At 36.7% G+C, this 12,983-nt stretch overlaps 1 protein-coding gene across 1 annotated transcript; it reads left to right on the top strand.

Annotated features, from left to right (window-relative positions):
• Positions 1-716: 716 nt before the first annotated feature.
• psma5 (proteasome 20S subunit alpha 5) lies at positions 717-12,143 on the top strand. Its single transcript, XM_038298008.1, has 10 exons — positions 717-865; positions 1,166-1,216; positions 1,640-1,706; positions 4,094-4,220; positions 6,450-6,517; positions 6,612-6,719; positions 6,825-6,883; positions 6,990-7,092; positions 11,746-11,832; positions 11,922-12,143. The coding sequence occupies exons 2-10, from the start codon at positions 1,188-1,190 to the stop codon at positions 11,997-11,999; spliced, it is 726 nt and encodes a 241-aa protein (XP_038153936.1). The 5' UTR covers positions 717-865; positions 1,166-1,187; the 3' UTR covers positions 12,000-12,143.
• The last annotated feature ends 840 nt before the right edge of the window (positions 12,144-12,983 follow it).

Genomic DNA, 12,983 nt, shown 5'->3' with positions numbered 1-12,983 from the left:
GTTTTGATTACAATTGCTATGCTTTGATCATTTAAATAGAAAAACATAGGACAATATAATATAACATAATACAATAACGTTTATACAAGTTCTTCATTTTTAACTTTATTTTTCAACTATGACTAAAACAACGTTGCTCAACGGAGTCATCTAGTGGCCGAAGTTTGCAATAACATGCAAAATAAATAATCAGAAAGCGTTAAGCGTGAATAGGTAGTCCCCCCAATTTTCCATTATGTAATTTATTTTATTCCTTTGATTCGATAATGGTTTCTCTTTTTCTTTCTTTTTTTTTTTGAAAATATTTTATTTTATTTCTCAATTTTATGTTTAATTCGTAATTTAATTCGATTATTCTACATTATGCTAATAAGCTTCATTTATTCGTAATAAACTAAAAACAGACTATGTCAGCTGTAAGTTATTTTTAAACTTGTAAAACGTATCAGTGCAAATAGAGAAGGATGTGGAGAGATAGAAAATGTAGAACATATGAACCTGAAAGGGAGAAATTGAGAAGAGTAGTTGAAAGGACAGGCCAAGAATGGAGTCTTAAAGGATTATTGGGAAATAAAGGAAATATAAAGGATATTTATAGATTAAGGAAAGAATTAATTATTTATCTTCAGAATACAAAATTAAAAAATAGAATTTAATAGATGTAAAACAATGTTGCTACACACTCATGAACAGTAGGTGGCGGTATGCACCTTAAAGTTGCTTGCGATCCGCCATGATAGAAAAGAAGAAGTGCAAAGAGGGCGGAACTCAATGGTGTAACTTGCTTGCGCCCGGTGCAGAATTAACGTTGCACCACGAAGCATCCCCTGAAAGAAGCGAACTCATTCAGGCTTTCTGTTTGAAGGTAAACGTGCCTCATTAGTTTTGTTATCGAAATTAGATTCATGAATTGTTTCAAACGTATTAATGAAACCACGATTAAGTTGCTGTACTAAGTATTCTGTAAACAAGTGAAATATTTGATGAAATATAAGTATCGGTTCCCTTTGTTTCTGCGCACGGTGGCTAACATGCTCACTGCTAACTTATCAGCCGCTTACGGGAACATAATTTAAAAAACAGATGCTGAATTATATCGCTTACGACGGTTTTTGTTTGCTTTTAAGTGTCATTTGTGTTTATTAAACCTAAAATATATTTGCAGGTTCAAAGTTTAAAGGCAAAAGATGTTTTTGACCAGATCGGAATATGACAGGTAAGTGCTGCACAAACTGCTTTGTCATTTATTGTGTGCGTCTAGATTATAAAAGTAAAAGCAGACCCGAGAAGTGGGGTGTCACGCTCTGCTTAGTGCTATGAAGTCTTATGCTCACAGTTTATCGAAAGAGGTATTCAGCAAAGCGTTTATTTTTCTCTTTCATGTACTTTTCTGTTTTGGTCGTTAGCTAACAGCTAACTGTACTGTTATAAAGGAAAAGTTACTTTCAGTTTCGTTAGCACATTTTTGTCCTTTCTTAAATCGTTATTATAAATAATTAAGTAATATTATATGATTGTTTTATGCTAATACTATTTTTTATGACAATGTTTGCTTCAAACTGTGCTAAAAAGTTCAGTTTAACATGTTTGTTGAAATGTCCTTAGCTTGGTTTGTTAACAGATATTACTTTTTTTTCAGAGGTGTAAACACATTTTCACCCGAAGGAAGACTGTTTCAGGTTGAATATGCCATAGAGGCAATAAAGGTTAGTACCTCATGTTAAATCTTAGCTACATTTTATTGATCCTCTCTCTAGAGCAGGAGTCTTCAACGTTTTCCAGTCCAAGGACCCCCAAACTGATGGAGTGGGGAACCTGTTAATTATATATATTGTATCAAATTGTGTTATATCAAACTGGTCCTATAGCCATTCTATTACAGATGGAGTAATGTAACAAAAGTGGAGGTGTCAAATAATGAAGTACAAATACTTCGTTACTGTACTTATGTACACTTAGGTATCTATACTTTGCTCTATTACTTATTTTTCTTCCTACTTCTGACTTCTACTCATTACATTACATTTTTAAAACAAACTTCAGGGCTCAATGTTAACCATTGCCCGATCGCCCGGGGCAAGTACTTTTTATTGTCGGGAGAGTACAAATTTCATTGCATTTGCCCACAGGGCGAGTGCAGTGATCGCAAAAAAATTTATTTATCACTCAAAATTACTTTAAAATCACCGACATTAGCTGAAAATGACCCAGCCGGCGCCATTTTTGTTGTTTTGTACACATTCTCGCGTGATTTGAAAAAGCCGCGAAATTTTCTGCCTGATGGCGTGATTTTTGTCAACCTAGCTGTAATTTTGATGTAGTTACCAAAACGACAAACAAGCTAGAAAGCGCTATCATATGGCAGTCTTATCTACAGTGATGCAGGTCATAGATTAAAAAATGTTCATTAATTTTTTTTCTCTCAGACATTGGAGAGGTACATTTAAATGTTATAGAGCTAAACGTGTTAAATTGGTGACCTGTTATGTTATTATTATTGTCTTGTTGCTGCATTTATTTTGTCAGGGAAAACTAATCCTGAGTCAGTTAAAAGTCAGGGAATTCTGAAATTATGTAAGACTGTGGAAACCCTGTATAAAATAACTGTATAATGATTCTCTAGAAAAGTCACATTATATTAATAGTATTATCTTGTATAAACATACTGTGACTCTAAAATAAGTTATTCATTTGTGACATTGACTTCTGTCTTGTGATTTATCTTAAGTTTTTAACCTGTCAAGTTTTTTTTTTAGATTTTTCGCATTACAATTTGTATTTTTACCAAGCACACAACAGTTTAAAGCAAAGTTTAGTTTGAAAAGAATGTGCAGGAAGGATTGAAAGGCATGTTTACACGGTAATGTAGGCTTGAGTTCATTATCTGAGGCATGCATATACACACCAGGAACCTGTAAAATTAAAAAATACTGAATTACAAAAAACGTTTAAAAAACAAACATGTTTCATTGATAAATATACAAAAACGAATATTAGGAACTATATTTATCAAGCATTATACTGGGCAAGTAAAAATTGTTTCTGGGCAAATGAAATGTGAAAGTCACTTGCCCTTTCGGCAAGTGGTAAAAATTCTTAACGTCAACCCCTGAACTTTACTTGTTACTCTTGACTTTGGTTTAATGTTTATAAATATTTATTTCCCGTCATGTGCGCCATCCAATGCAGCTCATTGGCTCCATCCACATCTAGTGAAAACTAGTGTAATTGGATGAGTCATATAACGCAAACACTCATTGGTTAGCTGAAGGAAATCATCAGAAGCAGGTGTTCTTTAAACTGTAAACGTGAATTGTCTATGCCATGCTACAATGTGGGATTCAGAAAAAGATGTTCAAATGTCTGAAAGGTTGGACACAGGCCAGAGCGTATCGGGAGATGGAGACCAACAAGAGACCAACTTGGCCCTATCTCAAAAAAGTTTTCGAAATAGTCAAAAATTTGAGCTTTTAATTGATATAGTGGCATCTGGCTGTTGTTTTTTTTTTTTTTAAGGTTACTTAATACTTTTATACTTTAAGTAGTTTTTGGAGCACATAGTTTTTCACTTTTACTTGAGTAAAGAGGTCAAGTTGATACTTTAACTTTTACCAGAGTGTTTTTAAACGGCAGTATCTATACTTCTACTTAAGTAACAAATGTGTGTACTTTTGACACCACTGAACGAAAGTAATTTCTCCCTGGGATTATTGCAGTATTTCTGATTCCTGGTTGATGGGACAGGTGTTGTGAATGAAATGGTGCCCAGCTTAAAAGAGCTCCTGTGTGTTGCTGGACGTGTGCATTGATGACTGAAATACATCTTCTGCCTCCATTTATCTGTTTACTACAGTGTGTTGAGTTGATGTTAATGTTTATTTAAAGACATTTCAATTAGTGGAAAAAATTACTAGGGGGAATATAAAAAAAAAAAAGTCTAATCAACCAAAACTTTCGCGACCCCTATGCAGTACCTCAGTGGACCTCCTAGGGGTTGCGGACCCCCGTTGAAGACCTCCACTCTAAGACTTGGCATCATGTCCTTAAATTCAGGCTCAGAGTTTTTCTACTGTGCATTCTTGTTCTCTTTTAGCTTGGCTCCACTGCCATCGGTATCCAGACATCAGAAGGAGTGTGTCTTGCTGTGGAGAAAAGGATCACCTCCCCACTAATGGAGCCAAACAGCATTGAGAAGATCGTGGAGATTGACAGTCATATTGGTACGTAGTGACATAAAAAAAGACTTCATGTTTAAAAAACAATAATTGTGACGGGTATAAGATATAAATATCTTTAACCATTAAAAATAAGTGGGCTAACTGTTTGGTCATATTTGTTTGGATTAAATTGAACTAAAAACCAAAAACTCAACCTTGGTAATCTGCATTATAACATTGAAATGATCAAGTCACAGTGTCTCTAATACAAGTACATAAGAGGAGACATAAGGTCAGCCATAGAAACTTCTATTTATAGGCAAACTTAATGTGTGAAAGATGAGTTTTCATTAGAGCTTTAAAAGTAAAAGCAGAATCTATGTTATGAAAGGGAAGGAGGACAGAAATCCAGAACGAGAGCCATCCTGCTGAAAGTTCAGAAGCAGATGTTTGTCAGGTGAGCCTGTGTAACAGTGAAGGGAAATGGAGGAGGAAAACCCCAAAGTACATGATAGTGTTGATGTGCTAAAAAATAGATGGATATGTTAAAAAACCTAACAGATATGAACAACAGAAGAACGTTAAGGTCAACATAGCTCTTAGAGGAAGAAAACAAAACTGCCCTGGCAGCTGCATTTTAAATCAATTCTGTGTACAAGTTTGCAGTAAACTTAAGAGGATGCAGTATTAGCTGATAAATAGTTGAGCAAAACTGACAAACAGTACATAAATGGAGGCCAGGACGACAGATACTATTAGGCCTACTTTTTAGTATCTAAGGTGCTGCCAAAGGCAGAGGAGGAGAGAGATGAGATAATAATCCACACAAACTTATTGCAACCCTAAACATTTTGTTTTATTTATTTTTTGCTGTTTTGTTCGAAAAGGGTAACGGACAACCATGATTAAATTTTGCATAGACAGTAATTTAGGAAATAAAGGTGCAATTGTTTTTTAGGTTTGTTGAGCAGAGTGTCCACAGCGCAAGAATGAGACAATATGCAGTGTGACCTTAAAGGAATAGTACACCCAAAACATGATTAGCCTTCATTTTCTACTCACCCCCATGCTGAACAACACTCTGGAGTACTTTTTTGATATCTCAAATGCATCTGGAGATCTGGGAGGCTTCTTGCTGTCTGCTGACATTCAAATAATGGAGGTCTATTGTGCCCGAGACAGAAAGGTCCATAAAAGTCCACAAAAACGTGTCAATATTCCTCCATGCTGCTCGTCCAATGTATTCCAAGTGTCCTGAGTGGGTAGCATCCAGAATTTACTCGAAACGAAGTAATTTAGAATGTTTTTAGAACATAAACAGTAGTGTATAGTAATTCCTAAAAGTGCGTTCACGAGCCTACGGAAACCGCGGCAGACCAAACCAAATGAAAGTGCGCATTCAGCTCGGCAAAGAACTCATGCTCTTCCTCAACACTGAAGTCCTCAGACATTTTTCTTTCGTTGTTTCTTTCTTTGCACAGGTAAACAGCACATTTCTTCTTCTACGCTTGCATTATCGGCAGAGCAGACGCTGAATGCGCACTTTCATCTGGTTTGGTCTGCCGGCTTCCGTAGCGTCCTGAACGCGCTGGCGCACGCTTTCAGGAAATCCTATACACTACTGTTTATGCTCTAAAAACATTCTAAATGACTTCGTTTCGAGTAAATTCTGGATGCTACCCACTCAGGACACTTGGAATACATTGGACGAGCAGTATGGAGGAATATTGACACGTTTTTGTGGACTTTTATGGACCTTTCTATCTCGGGCACCGTAGACCTCCATTATTTGAATGTCAGCAGAAAGCAAGAAGCCTCCCAGATCTCCAGATGCATTTGAGATATCAAAAAAGTACTCCAGAGTGTTGTTCAGCATGGGGGTGAGTAGAAAATGAAGGCTAATCATGTTTTGGGTGTACTATTCCTTTAACATGTTACCAAGAGGTAGATAAACATTACATTGGCCTGAGAGAGCGCTTTGGGGAACACCGCTGAGGTATATATAGTCAGTTATATATAGTCGGTTCTGTGGTTTTGGTGGAAACAAGACTTTATGGAGTATTACTTCTATTATTTTGAAACAATTACAACCAAAATACATTTTTATTGGTGAGAAAAAGTACTACTGTCAAGTAGGATACTGTTTAAATAAACCATCTTATAACTGAGTTAGTGCCGTCTTTTTATTATTTATCCAAGCAACTTCTTCTAAATATTAGTTTCTGTTGGAAGAAAAGCATAGAAAATATTCACATCCTCCTTTTTTAAAATTTTTTATTGTTTGCACTTTAGGTTGTGCCATGAGTGGGTTAATAGCTGATGCCAAGACTCTGATTGACAAAGCAAGAGTGGAAACACAGGTATGTTTTTTTTTTTGTTTTTTAAGCTGTAGTTTGATAAACCGTGGACTGACTGTTTAATTCAGGTTAATTATGTCATCCATGTCTATTGCAGAACCACTGGTTCACCTACAATGAGACGATGACGGTTGAAAGTGTGACTCAGGCTGTTTCCAACCTGGCGCTGCAGTTTGGAGAGGAGGACGCAGACCCCGGTGCTATGGTCAGTCCCTTCAACCATCTCCAGTTCTTTTCATCAGTGCTGATGGATGGAGCAATATAAGGTGTATGTAACTGCCTCTTGTTGATTCTTCTGTGTTTTATTCAGAGCCGACCCTTTGGTGTTGCTTTGCTGTTTGGGGGAGTGGATGAAAAAGGACCACAACTGTATGAAGCCACATTACTTTGCAACCTCTGTTTTTTTTTTTTTTCACCGTTTTTTTCCTTTTATGTAGTTTTGTTTGCTCCTTTTATCCTCTCTCTTGTAACACAGGTACCACATGGACCCTTCAGGAACCTTTGTGCAGTGTGACGCTCGAGCCATCGGTTCTGCTTCAGAGGGAGCACAAAGCTCTCTGCAGGAGGTTTACCACAAGGTATTGGGACTGTTTGTCTTCTTCTTGAAGTCCTCGGATTGTTTGTTTTTTGTCAAAATTATATTTGAAAAACAATGACTATCACAAAACAGACTTGGGCTACATTCATACTGCAGGCCTTGATGCTAAATTCCAATTTTTTTGGCGAAATACGATTATTTTGCATTGCTGTTCACATTACCAAATACATGTGATCTCCTGTGTGAACTGCAGTCATACAACGAAAGAGTCCCCCATGTGCAGTAGAGGACGCAATGACGTCACAGGCCAGCGTGCCTATACGGAAGTAAACATGGATGGTAGTGCCGGAGAACATCTAGTGCTCTTTCCCAACCATAAAAACACAAACTTTTCAGGATGGTTAAACATAAATACTGCTCTCCACATCATCATCCGCCATGGTGGTTGTTTTTTTTTGCAGCTTCTTCATAGCAAGATCCAGAATAGTGACCTTTGTTGGGTATTAATGGCGTTCAGGTCGGATGAATCCCACCTGGCCGTTCAGACATAGGTCACATTTGAAAAGATCAGATTCGTATTGGATTCAGGACCACATAGCCTAGTGGCCTGGGTCACATTGGAAAAAATCAGATCTGTGTTCAGACTGTCATGAAAAGATCAGATCCAGGTCACATATGGGCCAAAAAATCAGACTTGGATCACTTCAGGCTGCAGTGTGAACGTAGCCTTAAACTGGAGGCAACTGCACTTTTCTTTGGTTTTTCTGAACACGTTACTGCACTTATCCAGGAGGCTTTCAGTATGTCCGCTCCCACCAGAGCAACCCGTAGTTGGAGTGCTTATATTTAAGCAACATGGAGGTCCATCCTCCTAAGCACATTTCATGTCAGATGCAAATAAAAGACCCATCAATTGTACACTAACGTGCCTCTGTGCTCCAGCTACAAATTGCTCTAAATACCCTCTATATTTTAAGGAAAACATAACTGTGTTGCATAAGGAACAGCAAATGGTTTCCAAATATTTGAAACAAACATCTGGGGGTTCAATCAATCTCTGATTAATATGTGCTGTCCATAATTTGTTTTGGAAGGTGATTGTTTTGGTCGATATTGCTTTTTCTTTCTCCTTATACATGATGAATATGACAGTGATAAAACCATAGATGTACCTAGCATGTAAATTCATGTATCAAAGTACAATTTAGCACTTTTTCACACAAAGGATACAGTAAAGTCCTGCAAAAATGAGCTCTAAACAAGAACCTTTATATGGTCATGAAAAAAACAAAAATACCATAGTGAAACATTTACATGATTTTGGTCAGTGCAAAGGAACATTGAAATTAAATCTCAGTTGCAAAATTGATTTAAAATAATCATCATTTTTGGTTCTGGCTTCATAAAACCCTAAAGGGCTGGTTATACTCCCGCAGCAGTGTGTCACAGTGAGCTTGTCAAAGGTATGACACAGATATACATTTGCATTCACTGCGACACACACTTGTTTCTCAGTATAAACCAGCCTTAATGCAAAATCACTAAAGCGATTTAGTAGGCTTTAAATATCATAATCCTTGGCCTAAAAAAGACTAAAAACTTTCCTCTTCGGATGAAGCGTCAGGTTTGAAAATATAGGGCAGGAATTGTAGGAATTTTTCGTTGACTGGATTCTGCTCAACATCCATATTGTTGTTATCTCCAAATGTTTCATTTTGTTTGTCCTACATGCCAAACTCCTAGAGTCACACTTTCTGGGCAAAAAAAAAAATGGAACCTGCAAAAGATTTGATGGTAATTAATGGCAGTAAAGAACTTTCAATTAATCTTTAAATTGTTTTCTAAATTTGAATGAACTGGATTAAGGTTTCTGTCAGCAGGGGTAGGGAAACTGGACACAAACACTTGAAAACTGAGATGAAGTTGATCTTTAGGCAGCGCAAGGGTCCTAAACATACAGCTAGAGTTTTGATATCAAAGGGTACTGCTATGTTATCGTATAGTCTAGGTTCAGCCTAATTCCAGTTGATAAATGTTAATCATGACATTAGCTTTTGTCACGTTAGATCATACTGTCCTTATTCACAGAATTAGAAACTTGTTTGGTGTTTCTGTGTTAAACTGGTTCTCTTCATACTTATCAGACAAGCGTTTTACTGTTTTGATGAACCACATTTGCTCTGATAGTTTATCTCTGTCTTGTGGAGAAACTAAGGGTTCACTTTTGGTTCTGATTCTATCTTCATTAGATGTGTATCCTTGAAAGTTACCAAACTGTTTAACACCATCTATATGCAGATGATATCCAGCTGTATTGTTGCTGCGACCATCTGAGTTGTATAAGCTGTCTGATCTCACTATCCAAATAACAACCTTGGTGTGATTTGATCGTTTCTTTATCATTTGAGAACTAGTTCATAGCTGCTTTTATCATTCAGGGAACATCTCAAGATTACCTGTTCTTGTTACACACTGAACTAGATTGTTTAATCGTTTATTTCTCCCTGTTGTATAGTCTTTTTAACTCTTTGAACAAATCCTTCTTGGCCCATCTTCAGCCTGTGCAGAAGGCTGATGAATAAAACTAATAGAAAGGCAATTATTACCCCTGCTCTGTCCTCCCTGCACTGGTTACCTGAATTAATCTAATACAGGATCTTTTAAAACTTTTAAGTTTTCCGGTTCAACCTCGTATCCGTTTTAAAACTTGCGGTGGTCGTGCTTTTCAGATAGTGGCTGTGAATTTGGAAAACTTTCCTACTGTCTCTGCACTGCACAGAATCCACTTTAAAGAAACATCTTAAGGCGTTTTTAATTGACAAGGCATTTTCTTGAGCATGGTTTGTGTTTAATATTGCTTTTATTCTTGTGCAGCGCTTTGCGATGTCAGTAAAGGCCAATTTATGCTTCTGACGCATAGCCTCTGCAACCTTCAAATCTGTCTCTGTGCGCCACCACGCCCCCCATGCAGAGGTTCTGCAAGCGTCGCTGCGTACCTCAAGAAAATCCTGAATACGCGTCGGACAGTCGCAAACAAGTGAAGTGCGCAGACAAAAAGCAGCTGCGATTGGTCCTTGGTATGCCTTTCCGGCTGTCTGTGTGGTCGTCCTTCTCGGTTCCGAGGAACTACAATGGACAACTATGACGAAAGGTTAACCTGCCTTTTTTGTCAACCCTATCAACATTACCTGTTCCTCTTCAATATCTAGAAACTCTAGATCCATCTCTGCAATATCTTGCAGACGCGCCATTGTTCTTTTGGAAGATAAACACTCCCACCGGCGCCGCCGTAGTTCACGGGACCATCCACCGAAGTTCTTGCTACTTCTCGAATAGGCTCCCCATTGCGCTTTGGCAGGAAACTGCTGTGCGTCCCTAGAAATTCTAGAACGTTGTTGCAGAAGCATACCAGCAAAACTGGTTGGTGACCAGACCCAAGCGACATTTGATGTCTGCGGTTGCAGAAGTCTTATCTGCCCTTTACTGTGAAAGGTGCTGCAGAATTGAAATTGTATTTAACGTTTACAAATGCTCCTGGTGCATTTCAGCAAAAGAGGGTGCAGATTTGAGAGCCAACAAAAAAACGAAATGGGTGGTTATTTATCGTAATGCTTTATCACGATACATTTCTAGTGATAATAACAATTTAGATTTATTGTCAAACAAAATAATTTCGATTATTGATGATTTAAAAAACTTTGAATTCAGATTTTTTTTTATCTTTATCATCTTTCAATTTTTATCAATTGGGCAATGGCAAATATAAAGAATATGGTTTGATGCTGTTGCTATGGGATATTTAGGGATTTAAATCACAGTATTTTTAAATGGTGTCATGAGGAAGCCAATTTTAAATTTGTACGTTTTCAGCAGTAATGTTTGTGGGACTCTGACTGCTATGAAATGCATTTACAGCTTATCTAAAAACTAGGGCTGAAACAAAAAAACGTATTAATCGTGATTAATCGATTATTTAAATAAACATCAACTCATTTATTAATCCATGAATCGTTTAAATGGAGTGTAGAGACTAAAAAAATAGCCTTTAGCTGACAGAGCAACCCACTTGGAGCAGTAATTATATCGTAATTGTAAAAAAAAAAACAATTTAAACGTTTTGCATTTAAGATAAAAGAAATGTTTGTCAATGTGCTTTATCGAGAATTTAAGTGGAAAAGTTTTTATTTCACTTGGTCTAATATCATAAAAAGTCTTCTTTAATGAACCTTTGGCTATTCGATTATTAATTGATTCATTAAAAAAAGTAATTGACCGATTGAATGATTTTCAAAATAATTTTTAGTTGCAGCCCTACCGAGAAGGACTAAAATGATGAATTAATCAAGAGTGTTTTAACTTCAATTTTGTCAATCTCATACCACAAAATATTGTAAAAATAGCTTTTTAAGGCCCAAGGTGGCACACTTGTTGAAAAAAGTTAATGGTTTTCCACCAAACCTCATAATTATTTGCAACTTTATCTTTCACATAAAACTCCTGTAAAACAATGTGTGGTTATTAAATGGTACAAAATTTAAATGTTTATATCGGTGCAGATAATCTTTGCTTTTGGTTTACATTTTTAGTTTAAGATGATGGTTCAACCTTTAGGTTTGATGTCCAGTAATTTTGCAAACGTGGCTAATTGCTGCTAAATAAAGCTCGTTTTTGTTTCCTTTTCTGTAAATTGCAGTCCATGACATTAAAAGACGCCATCAAGTCCTCTCTGACCATCCTGAAGCAGGTGATGGAAGAGAAGCTCAACGCCACCAACATTGAGGTTAGTACTTCCTGAACTCTCAGCTACTTTTTATTTCTGTAATGTTTCCTTGTGTGAGACTGCTGAGGTTTTTATGTTCTTCCTTCCAGCTGGCCACGGTAGAGCCCGGTAAGACCTTCCACATGTACACCAAAGAGGAACTGGAGGATGTAATCAAGGACATCTAGTGTAGAAAACTCTCGGTTGAAGTTCTGAGCTGAAAAGAAGGGGATGCATTCATGTCACTGACTACAACTTTCCAACCACCTGCAGCATTCAGATTTTCTTTTCAAAGGTTTCTATTTGCAATGTTCCAATTTGCCTCTTGTCTAACTGTCTGAGCAGCTCTGTTGAAGGAGAGTGATCATCACCCGCAGCTGAGTGAGGGGGGGAGATAAATGTGGGCTGGGGAGGGATGTGTTTTGTTACGGATCAATACTATAATAAAAACTTATCAGAAAGTGACTGATGTTTTTATTTTTGTTGATAAAACAGCAGGATTTATAGTGATATGAAATATATAGGATAGGAGAGGTTAATGGATTTTGGCTGTCATTAAAATCAATGCAAACATGCAAATACTATTCTGCATTCAGATTAATACTAACAGATTTTTGAAGATTGATTCTGTGCAATTAGGTTTGAAGTTCTGTCTAACTTCACTTCAGCTAAAGTGAAAATTTTAATTGGAGCTAAGCCTGTTTAAGATTCTCATTAAATAACCTTTCAGTTAATTTTGTTTATTTCTATGTGATGTTTAAAAAATAAGATTCTAATTAAAGTTTTGGAAAGATAAACCAGCTGTCGCACAGATGGTTTCAAACCCAGGCCCTTTGCTCTGATGAACACCTAACAGTCCCAGACTGCCTGGATCAATACACGTTCATTATGCAAACATTTCTTCTGCTTTTGACAAAAAAATATATTGACCTTCATATATACAAAATACAAACTTTTTTTTTGTTCCCTACCATATATATTTAACTGAGCTAGATTAAAAATAAAGTTAAACTGCAGCATTAATTTATTTTGCACTGGTTAAACATAGTAGTATCCTCTGGGAACTATGGAATAAGAAATGGAGACTTTAAAAAGATGGTTTTGTCACTGAATCTATAATTAAAACTACTGTAAAACTTAGAAACGTATATAATTTAAGATGAATAACTTTG

This window comes from Cyprinodon tularosa, unplaced genomic scaffold (assembly GCF_016077235.1).
Source record: "Cyprinodon tularosa strain WSP-4 unplaced genomic scaffold, ASM1607723v1 ctg40, whole genome shotgun sequence".
Classification (NCBI taxonomy): Eukaryota; Metazoa; Chordata; class Actinopteri; order Cyprinodontiformes; family Cyprinodontidae; genus Cyprinodon; species Cyprinodon tularosa.
Note: the sequence above shows the minus strand (reverse complement) of the source record. Positions and strands in the feature narration are given on the sequence as shown.

Bases quoted from the DNA above. Each gene is read 5' to 3' on its own strand.
- psma5 (XM_038298008.1), top strand. From the start codon at position 1,188: ATGTTTTTGACCAGATCGGAATATGACAG. The intron at 4,221-6,449 runs GTACGTAGTGAC...TTTGCACTTTAG, and splicing joins GGAGATTGACAGTCATATTG to GTTGTGCCATGAGTGGGTTA. The intron at 6,518-6,611 runs GTATGTTTTTTT...TGTCTATTGCAG, and splicing joins AAGCAAGAGTGGAAACACAG to AACCACTGGTTCACCTACAA.